Source organism: Poecilia reticulata, linkage group LG21, assembly GCF_000633615.1.
Source record: "Poecilia reticulata strain Guanapo linkage group LG21, Guppy_female_1.0+MT, whole genome shotgun sequence".
NCBI classification, from domain to species: Eukaryota; Metazoa; Chordata; class Actinopteri; order Cyprinodontiformes; family Poeciliidae; genus Poecilia; species Poecilia reticulata.
Window position 1 is genome coordinate 16,028,389 of NC_024351.1, and position 11,664 is coordinate 16,040,052.

Sequence of the window (11,664 nt, forward strand, 5' to 3'; positions counted from 1 at the left end):
TATATATAAATAACTTTGATGTTGCCGGAGTCACCATGTGAACTCTTTAACAAATTAGAATATCATTGCAACGTTCTGCTTTCCAATATTTCCTGCAGAAATCTCTTGATCAACGGGGACGTGTTCCTCCGGACCAGGTTTGAAATGGTCCTGGTTCTTCTCACTAGACTCGCTCTCTGGTGGCTGACTGTCCCCCTTTTTGATCCACCGTCTCCAGTGCTTTGGCGCTCGATTCATTTTCAGTGACCAGTGAAGAGTCCTGCTATTTGATATCTTTAGCTCCTCAGGTGCGTGCAGCTCCCACCAGACTGCAAATGACACCTTCTTCTTCTTGCGCTTCAGTGGCTTGGGTGGCTGTAATTCCTTTTCAACAATGTTGTCCGCTGCAACCTCTTCGACTCTAGGCTGGTCGGACTCCATTGTAACCTTTGCTTGTTCCAGGTTCCAAAATAAATAAATCACTTGTCTAGAAACTCGGTAAAGATTTCACGTTACGTTTGATGTCAATCTCCAAAAGAAATGCTGCACCAAGCAAAGTTGAAAATCTTACTGTGAGCTGCTAAATTAATTCTCAAGAGAAACGTATCAACAGCGGCTGCTAACAGGTTGTGATGAAAGCAGACCGATGTGACGAGTTTATATAATCGCTGGTGATGACAGAATTCTGCTTTTGGGAATTATATATTGTGATGTCACAGTTTCGTTTGATATTCAGAGCGGGCTTGTCTGATGGATTTTTTTTTTATTAACACGACGGATGCGCGCGCGACCTGACTGCAGAAAGCGTGGGTAACCTGTCGTTGGTTGCCATAGTTACCCACCATTAGCTAGCCGTTTTTACGTTGGTTAGCATGTTGTCAGCGTAGCTAGCCTAGGCTACTATAACTGTTTAAAACTAAGTGATAAAATAAGTTATGCTACCAGATTAAAATTAGGGAACGGGATATTGTAAAAGGTTAAAAGTTGTATGGTGGTTAGAATTTTCCTGCTTTTTCGTTGGTCGGTGTTTTTCGGTGTGATGAGACCAGAGCTACCTGTTCCAGAGTGATGGGGAAACAGAAATTGTGCCGTTACTGGTGCATGTCTGATGCAAAGGCTGTTTATCCCATTCCCTAATTTCAATTTGGTAGCATAATTTATTTTATCACTTAGTTTTAAACGGTTATAGTAGCCTAGGCTAGCTACGCTGACAACATGCTAACCAACGTCAAAAACGGCATGCTAATGGTGGGTAGCTATGGCAATATCAACCTAAAACCCAAGCTAACAATTTAGGAAATCTAAACTGGGGTTCGTACACTCTTATTTTTTCTTCATATTTTAATGTCTTTAGTTACATTTTACATTTTATTCCGATGTGTTTGTAATTGCTCTTAATAAAAGGTACTCCCCATTTTAACAGCTTGAACAGCATGTTCACAAATAGATATTTCAGAGAAATGCTAAAGATGCATAACAACAACTTTCGATGCTTTGTTTGTGTGGCAGCCATATAATACTGCTGCTAAACTCTGAGCTTTCCCAGTCAGAATTTCAACTTCTGGCTCATGCTTTTTTTTTTTTTTTTTTTTTTTTTAACAACAAGAACACACCATGCCAATCACCTCCCATCAACCCCACCTGTATGTGTTCAAGAATAAAGATGAGAATTTTAATTTGGGACACATCCATTACTTTCTAGTCGTATCATTTTAATCTTAACGACTTATTGGGAAACATCTGGCTGCCTGCTGTCTGCCCTCTCCTTTGGTGTCAAGACGATTAAGGAACATTCTGCATAATTTGTACATCGAAATGGACACACCTGCTGAAGAGAGTGCTCTTAAACTAACTATGTAGTTAGAAGAAAAAAAAAAAAAGATCCTTTCAGTTAGAGTGCAGCCGTAACGTAATTATGTAGCATTTCAATAAAATGCTCGTTGCAGACATTTAATTAAAATCTCTGGAAACTATGTTACTTTCCATGAAGGTGAACAATACAATTGTGTTCGATTGTAAGAGTGACACCCTGGCCTCAGGTGTAATGCATCAGTAACACAATTTAGAATCACTTAATAGTCACAGGGGATATGCTTTGCTATTTAAACTTCAGAACTATTGGTGCAAGCAGCATTTTAAATACAGCGACCTAATAGATTTTTTTTGCAGAGTGGTTTTAGAAAACCACTCTAACACTCTATACGGTAGACCTTTAAAAAGCAACATAGTGCACTTTACTTTTTTTTGTTTTGTTTTGTTTTAATCATAAGCAGAGAAATCTGATTAGGTGAGGGTTCGTCTTTCTGAAGATGTTCTAAGCATCTCACTGCATGTTCGTCACACAGATCTGAGCCGGTTTCACATCCCTAGAGAGTTCTGGGTGTGGCACCTGTTATCCTTCAAGGGGGACATGTGTGGCAAAAAATGAAGTCAAAAGCTGCATTTCCTTTTTTTTCTGAGACATGTCCTCCCGGCAAGTGGTATTTTTTTTATTTTTTTGTTCAATAGATGGCAGCATTGCTCGGAGAAGACTCCAGCCCTTGATCGAACCAGAAAAATCACTGTCTACGAACATTATCTTGTCTCCATTTCTTCCATCACCTTCATTCTGCATTCTCACAGCTTCAGCTTTATTTTATATTCCAAATGAATAATAATAATAACAATAATAAAAATAATAATAATAAAAGAACACCACTCCTCCATAATTTATGAGTCACTTTTTGAGGAAGCAGGAGCTCTCCTCCCTCTAAATACGGCAGCCCGTGACAGCAGAGGTGTGTGGAGTGTGATTAGCAGGCCTGATTGACTCAGTCATCCTGTCAGGGAGCTGCTAAACGGCTCTGACTGACTGCCTCAGCTCCTATACGGACTGCTCTCATCCGTGCCGAGCAGGTATCAATCAGAAGGGCTGATCCCTTAAATAAACTAACAGAATCGAATGCAGGTTTTTTTTTTTTTTTTTTCCCCTGCCCAGCTCTCCTGTCAGACTCTTTTAACTGGCTATATACAAACCAGGTCACTTTTTCTCCTGGGAATTTATACAGCAGCTGAGCCAAACTTCCCAGTCCTAGTCAGAAAGTATCTTATTATTTCCAGGCATTAAAAAAAAAAAAAAAAAAAGATATTGGAACCATTCCTAATTCTTTGATTTTATGAATAAAATGAGGCTCGCAACTTTGATTTTATGAAAAAGATTCTCTATTCCTTGGTACAATATTATAAATACCCAAAAAATATTTCCATACATGATGCGTCAGCATCCAGAGAAAGGGTTTACTAACAGACAGACATGACAAAGACTAAGCTATTCTGCCTCAATGACAAAAAATAAATAAATTAAATCTACATTATACACCTCTACTTACCGTCAAGCATGGTAGTGGCAGCGTTCTGCTGAGGGCTTATTGGATTCCACTTCAGACAGCTAGCTAGTTGAAGCTCCAATGGGACAATGTTTTCCAAAAACACACATCAAAGCTAGTTTTTTGTTCGGATAAAGCAGGCAGAGTGAAGATGGAGGAACAGCTCCGTTCTAAACTAAAAAATTAAGGACTATATTTAAACGTGGGGCAGGAATCCAACCCAAATTCACCCTATCGCTTCTAATAAGACGAGTGATCACATATCCAGTCATAATCAAGGCAACCCTTCCTCCCAATAATTTGTCATTTTTAGATAGCTTGTAGTTTCACTGCAACTTAAGGGAAATGCATCAAAAAATATTAGTGACTGTATAGTTTTGTTTCCATGTGTAAACTATTTATGTTTTTCTAAAATAAACATCTGAAGTCGAATGATTAACTGTAATTCCTTTTGAATTACAGCTATTCAACATCAATATAACGCTCATCCTCATGAGCAGCCCGTGAAATCCTCCGGCCAGAACGGCACACGTTGAGGGAAACGGGCCCGGCCTTATTGCGACTTTGATCAGATGAGACAGCTCGGCGTCCTCGACTGCTCCGATTGTTAAAATGGCCTCCGTTTGTTTATGTAACATGTATGCACTCAAGCTCAGAAATAATGATTGAATTGGAAAAAGCAGATGCTAATGTGTTGGGGGGGGGGGGTGACTTGGCAGTAAGGTAAATCCGTGAAGTAAAGGTGATGTGACTGAGTCAGCAAAATGTCGTTGTTAATTGCATTAATAAATGTGAAATGCTGCATTGTTACACGATTATCTGAGTTGTGCAGGGCTTTTAGGAGAAACTTGGCTGCTTAATGCTCAACATCTAGAAGTTGCATGCTGCCGGGCCGCCTGTAGATCTTTAAAATGAGGCTATTAGTGTGTTGTAATGATGTACATGCTTTCTGCTTTTACTTTCCTGTAGGCGAGAACAAATAGGACTGTGGCTATCTCTGCAGGGCATTCGGCGGAAGCAGCGCGTCGTAATTTCTAAAGGCTCCCACATTAGCTAACCGTCGGTCATCGCATGAGGAGCAAAGTGCCACATCCTCCATTCTTATTTCCATTCTGAGCCAGCCATCTTCCCTCGAGGTGCAGGCCCAGTTATCGAGTCTCTCCACCATGAGAGCAGCTGCACAATGTGCCAGTCACATGACCCGAGCGCCGTGTTAGGAATTAAAGTTCACGCGCAGGAAATTAACTGGGGCTTCTGCAGAGATCCCGGGGCATGCAGGAATCCTTTGTTAGGCCTCATCATTGTTGGGGTTTTAACCTGATGTTCAGCTGAAGCAACAGCATTGGATTAAGCGTGTAGCATTAAGTTTAGGCAACGCTGAAAATGGGACCCCCAGCAGAACTGTCGTATGACCCGACTACACGAATACACCAGCCTCAACTAAATACTTGTAAGATTTTAAAATAGCAGGCAGGATGGAGAGATACATGTTGCTGAGTTGAGGAGGAGAAAAAAAAAAAGAAATAAATCAATGCAGCCTGGAGGCCAGCAAGCTCTGGTCTCAGTGGAAACCGTCAATACAGAGGCGCTTAAAATGGAAATGCATCTTCAATAACAACAAAAGGGACAAGAAAGCAGCACGAGTGCCAGGGGACCCCCTCTGGTTGTACCTGCGCTTATCGGGGGAAAAAAAAAATGTAAAAAAAATCTCTGCAGAGACGCAGTGGCCCGAACTTCCATGTTCCCTCCTTAGGAATCAAGACAGTGATGCATTGCAACAAAACGAAACAATGCCCTGCAGGCTGCAGTCCTCAGCAGCAGCTCCCAGGCTGGGCTTTTTCTGTCAAAGTTTACTGAACTGGGGGGAAAAAAAAAAGTTCCCATTTTTGTTTATGCCTTAGCATGTAAAAAACCCCCATCATAGGGTATGTTCGAAGCGGTATTCTCAGTAAGACTCCAGAAGCCTCTAAATGGAACAAGGTGCCTAACTTAGCTCGTCTGATCTCAGTAAATTTACCTGCTATAAATACCTTCAAATTAATCATGTGTGCACAGCAGGATTGTGAACACCAGAGGATTACCAGCTTTATGAGTACCCTGATGAGACAGGGCTTCAGTTCCTAATTATATTTCTATTTTAAGATGGGCTACATTTTGCTTTGCGTAATAAAATGTGTTCCGATCTCAACCTTTTAAAAGGAGAGGTCAGAGTTTCTGGAATAAAGTTCCATTAAAGGGTTATTATTAGGTTGTATCATAAGTATTATTATTGATATGGTTAACACTCCATAGACCACTATACAAAATATATAGACTTCCTGGATTAAATGTTTAATACAGAAATGAAGAAATGCAACAAGCAAAAAGCGTATTTATAGGAGTTTAAGTTAACTCTACTAATACTTTTTACTTTGATATCATACACTGAAACTCCAAGCTTCATACATATGAAGCACTTTCTACATTGATTTCCCAGAAACAAAACAGCCTTGGTGTAAACCGCTGTTGTTTTTGTGGTTTGAGTTGTTGTGGACACTTTGGCTTTTGCTCCTCAAGACCAACTAATCGCTTTTTATGAAAAAAATAAATAAAGCAAAAGAGGCCAACCAAGTCATCTACCCCCGGTTTTTTTTATTATTTTTTCATGACTTTTGAACAGAAGCTCACGATAAAAGAACTTTTACTCTAGCTGATATTCTTTAGTGCAACCTGGGTATCAACAACAGAGCCCCGATGTTCATGAAAAGAAGCCAAAAATTCAACATTCGTCTTTATTTGGAACAATCCAAGAAAACAGTCCAATAAAACAGGCAATATGGAGAATAGTCCATAAAGATTTACTTTTTTTATATATAGGATGCAAAAGAGAAAAGAATACATAATAGTAGCAATTAAGGTCACTGTAATCGAACGTAACTCTTGCAGAGTTCGTGATCCCTGATGTCTCCCCAGCCCCCATTTTTCACATGCGGGGCCACTCCTCCGGCGCCGTTGGCTGGCAGTCTCTTTGTGATCAGGAGGTTTTTGGGGAACAGCTGGTTTCCGCTGCTCTGAAGTATGTTCTCGATCTTTGTCTTCTGACTGATGGGCATGCAGGAGGCCTTCTTGTGGTGCATGCCGCAGTCCCCGGCGTGAAAGACCCTGGGCGCCTCGCTCACCATGACCTTCCAGTAGGAGGGCAAGCAGGCCACGGTCAGGTGCTGCAGGGACCAGTCCCAGTTGTAGTCGTCGTAAGTGCAGAACGTGTCGGTGCACCGGATGAGCTTGTGGTACGTCTCTCTGCTCAGAGCCATTCCCATGTTGTGCTCCGTCGACTTCCAGGCCTTCACCTCCACCTTGTTCGCTTTGCTGGAGTAGCCGATGTGGCTGTAGCTCCCGAGGGACAGGATGTCGCAGTCAGTGCACTGCTCCCGTCTGAGAGCTTTCATCAGCTTTAAAAGGTGGATAAAGTCTGGCGACAGATAGTGGTCTTCCTCTATGAGCAGAACCAGTCCTTGGTGGTCTTTGAGAGCTCTCACTCTGTCCCAGACGAAGTGCAGCTTCCACCACCAGTGGTGCTTGGTCTGGGAGAACTTTGCCTCACGGTAGTGGCCGAAGGAGTCCGGGTACTCCGCGTTGATGCATCCGAGTTTTAAGGCGTCTTTTTTGGGAATATCTCTTGGGCAGTCCCTGGGGTCGTTCCCCGGGAATTCTTGGGGGTAGAGCTGAATGCTGAAGGGGAAGAAAATCTGAAGGACTTGACAGAAGTCAACCGAGGCCACCACTTTGTTTATCTCAGGAGACCAGTAGTCATGGCTGAATATCAGCAATATGCTCTCCACTCCCCTGGCCTTTCGCAGGCTATCCACCAGCAGCTTCAGGTAGTCGGGTCGGTTGTGGACCTGAACCACCACGACCAGATCATCTTTCTGCCGAGTCTTGTACTTCTCTTCGTTTCTTATCGTCTGGTCGAAATTCAGCTGGAAGACGATGCCGCGATAGACGAGAGTGGCGTTGTCCACCTCTGGCTTGTTCATTTTGGCTTTATCCTTTGCATCGTCCAGGTGCGTGCCGTTAGCTTGGATAACGGGTGGCGGGACAGGTGCACGGCTAACTGCAGGAGTGGCTTGCAACTGGATGTGATTGTTGAGGCTGCCACTGCTGCTGCTGAGGCTGCTGCTCCTTTTCACAGCCTCAAATTCCTTGGGGAACTCCTTGGAGAATTGAAGAGTTATGTTCTTTTTTTGCCTTCCGCTGCTCCAAAAAGCTAGGCCACAGATAACAACCACCAGAGTCAGTATCACCACCTTCCTCTTGTAGATTCGGAATCTCATGATAGAGAATCAGCCTCTTGCAAAAAAGGATAGAAATTCTATACAAAAAAAAAAAAAAAATAGAAACACAACCAAAATATAGTGGTGTGTTTTTCCACAGGTGCAAAAAAGAAAAAAGACCCAGTGAGGCTAATTGTTGGCAAAAAAAGCTCTTAATGTAAACATTAATTCTTCTTGGAATGTCATAGATGGTTCATAAATATCCCATAAGGCATGTCGGCTGCAGGGAGGCAGTGTGCATGAGCCACCTGGATAATGAAAAAAAGAAAAAAAAAAAAGAAAACCTGAGTTATGAATGTTAAAATATTAATAAATACATAAAACCATAGTTCAGCAAGATATAGAGTCTGACTGATGTTGACGACGTTGAGTCAATTTGACGTTGAGACATCGTAGCATATAAAACTATGTGTACATTAGGGAGGATAGGTGAAAAGTTGTTGCTACTGTGTGTTGCTGTTTTCAGATTTGTTTGCTTTATTGTCAATCTGCCAAAGGGCTACAAATTTAAATTAGCTTCACTAAAAACAGCCATATAAGTGTATATTATTTGCAGTACCCCACAAAAAGCATTAAAATAATAGAAAAATAGGAAAAAAGCCAAATAAAAATAAGATGACGTTACATGTTTTGCGCATAAAAAAGTAACTTTACATTTGTGTCCCAAAGTGAATAACTCTCATTGTTATTTTTTCATTGGAAAGTATATTTAACATTTCGGGATTTTAGAATGGCAACTGAATTTAAAGCAAGTTCGTTGGCTTAATGTTCATTTGAAGACTTTTATTTTAAAGCATATAAAATAAAAGTCTTCAAATGAACCCAAAAGGTTGTAGTGCATGCTCTAGTGCTTCATCTTCATTCATGAAGATGAGTTCATTTTTAATGAACTCATCTTCAGGGTTCGTCGAGGTTTACATAAATAAATCATAATGTCCACATTGACGATTGTGAATTACAAAGTTGAAGCGTTTTTGTTTTTTTTATATTGTCCATTATAAAAGTTACATTATAAAAAACAATATAACTACATTATAAATAATAGAGTCAACAGAAGCTGCTCGACAGTACTAATTCATAATTTAGTTTTTTTTTTTTCAAAGCCTGCAAGTCATTTTAACACCAACTTTCTGACACATTGAGGTTTTTGGATGCAGTGAACCATAAAACAAAAAGTGCGCTGCATGCTTTTGATGTGTCTGGATTTTCGAAAGCATGTTCTTCAGCGTTTGAAACATCCCATGTCTAAAGGGATGTAATACGGTACATGCCACAGTGACAATAATTCAAATAAACTGTCCATAATACCCCAATCTCATGCAGAATTTCAAGCCATGTGTGCTTTAATAAACTCACTGTGCTTTAATTGAATACGGCAGATAAACTATCCTTATACAAATGTTTACTTTAGAAATACACACTGACCTAATTCCATCTAAAAAAGCAAACCCCTTTCATGTCAAAGTATATCTTGAAAACTAGCTTAGTCATTTATGATTACAGAATGGATTACTTTTAGACAAGAGCTGGTCCAGTCATGAGCTGCGTTATTACTGCGATGTTCTGACACATCCTCAACCTCCCGGGAATTACCCAAGGATGCAGAAAAAACCCCACAGCAAGAACTGAGGAAAGTTTGTCCAGGCTCATTTTTATCCTCTCCCCATCAATTTACATTATTCAAATGGGATCATGAGCACAGAAGGACGGTAATAGCATGAGATCAATTAATCATATTTTGCAAAAGCAAAATATGATCATAACCCATTAGTAGACTTGCTGTAAAAGCAATTATTTAATTTCAGGGAAACGGGCTTCATGTCTGCAAACTTATTCCTCCATCCCACTTTCAATAATAGACCAACTTTACTTGGATTATTATTGAATAAAACTCAAAGCTTTCTGCATTATAGTGTATCCTTAATTACATTATCGATATTGATTGGCCGTTTCTGCTCAGACCTGCAGAACAAACCTTCATATTTTATTGATTACTAAATGAATGATCTGTCAGCTCTGCATATCCTGCCTCTGTCTGCCTGAAGCATACGATTCAGAAAAAAACAAACAAACACTTAATAGGAACGAGTCACAACCATGGAAAACTTAATTTGTCAATTATTATTTGAAAAATTCTTCCAATTGTCAATTGTATATTTTCTTATTTGGACATATTGAGCTTAAAAGACGACATTATTTACTTCCGTATTTATTTTACAAACAGTCAAATAGCTTCCCCCCCCCTCCACCTCCACCTCCGTCTACTACATTTTTCAATGTGTCAGTTTTCTCCCACGGCTTAAAGCCTGTCAGTGTCTGTTAATTAGCCGTGGCTTGTCAGTGGCACACCGAGTCAGCAGCGGCTCTGTTCGATCCTACCATTATTTATAGGCAGAGCTAACTCCGCTAGCTGGCAGTAAATTCTCCCAGAGCCACTCCAAACAACAGAAGCCGCGGGTCCAGCTTGGCTCCGTTATGACAGCGAGCATCCAGAAATGCTACTTCAATGCTAGCAACGGCTCCAGCTAGCAACTTCCAAGGCAGCCAGAGCCAAGAGAAGAGCTCGTCGTCAACAACAGCAGCAGCAGCAACAGCAGCAGCGTAACAAACCGAGCACAAACAACCATGTTGTCCGCACTCACCGAACAAACTGGACTGGTGCGGTCCTTTCACTGGGAGACATTAGAACGGCGGCTTTCCGTTCTCCTCCATACCTTCCAGCGAACTGCATGGAAACGTAAATGACGGCTAGCTGCTCGGAAAAAAAAAAAAATCACAAATACAGAGCCGCCGCCTCCCACTGTCCCACAATGCACTGGTCCGGGGGGGAAGGGGGGTGGTGGTGGTGTGGGGTGGACGAGCAGGAGGGAATGGAGTGGGGGTGTATTCCAACCGCTTTTATCCAATACCATAGACATTATTATTGATGTCTATGTCCAATACGGTTATAGTTTAAACATCTTCCTCTGACTGCTGCAGCTGCTGACATCCATCCATCCATTTTCTTACACCCTTGTCCCTTAGTGGGGTCGGGAGGTGCTGGTGCCCATCTCCAGCTAACGTTCCGGGCGAGAGGCGGGGTCACCCTGGACAGGTCGCCAGTCTGTCGCAGGGCAACACAGAGACACACAGGACAAACAACCATCCACACACACATTCACACCTAGGGACAATTTGGAGAGGCCAATTAACCTGACAGTCATGTTTTTGGACTGTGGGAGGAAACCGGAGTACCCAGAGAAAACCCACGCATGCACAGTAAGAACATGCAAACTCCATGCAGAAAGACCAGTGCCAGGAATCGAACCCAGAACCTTCTTGCTGCAAAACAACAGCTCTACCAACTGCGCCACTGTGCAGCCCACAGCTGCTGACAGTTTCACTTAATTCCTATTTTCTTTGAATATTGTTTTAAACATCGTAAAAATATGACCACCGAGTAATAAAACGACTATAATTACACACCCGCGCATCAAAAAAAATGTTGAGGTGTGAAAATTTTCCGTTTAAGTTTCAAACATTTAATTTCATGTGCTTCTGAGTGTTGAAGTGACAGCTCACAGACCTAAAGAGTTGTCCGAGGCCTTCAGAATGAAGATTAACGCTCTCTAAGGGATTTATATACATCTCCAAAGAACGTAAAATCAGCACTTCCACTGTACAGAAAACAGTCAAAAATGGCCTAAGTCCAGGTCTGACCATGCAAGCAAGTTTACCCTGAGAGCTGACTGCAAGATGCTACTAGAGGTCTCCATAAACTCCTAAAATATCTTGACGTACAGCAGCCTCTTGTGAATGTTAACGTGAAAGCAAATTTAATTGTCATATGAAATGTGTTGCTTTGCTGTTTTATGGTCTGGGCAGGTTTTAGTGCTGCAGGAGATGGCCAGCTCACTATGAGCTGAAAGAATCAGAGTCATTGGCAGTGCTTGCACTGTGTAAGCGCTGCTCATTAGCTGGATGTGAAAACAAGCTATTGAAAACTCATTCAGGGAGTAGCTGAGAGA

The 11,664-nt window shown here is 41.5% G+C and overlaps 1 protein-coding gene across 1 annotated transcript; it reads right to left on the reverse strand.

The window, feature by feature from the left end:
- Window positions 1–6,101: 6,101 nt before the first annotated feature.
- mgat2 (alpha-1,6-mannosyl-glycoprotein 2-beta-N-acetylglucosaminyltransferase) lies at window positions 6,102–10,467 on the reverse strand. Its single transcript, XM_008398391.2, has 2 exons — window positions 10,300–10,467; window positions 6,102–7,905 (listed from the first exon to the last, which is right to left on the reverse strand). Exon 2 carries the CDS (start codon window positions 7,655–7,657, stop codon window positions 6,242–6,244), a length of 1,416 nt encoding a protein of 471 aa, XP_008396613.1. The 5' UTR covers window positions 7,658–7,905; window positions 10,300–10,467; the 3' UTR covers window positions 6,102–6,241.
- Window positions 10,468–11,664: the final 1,197 nt, after the last annotated feature.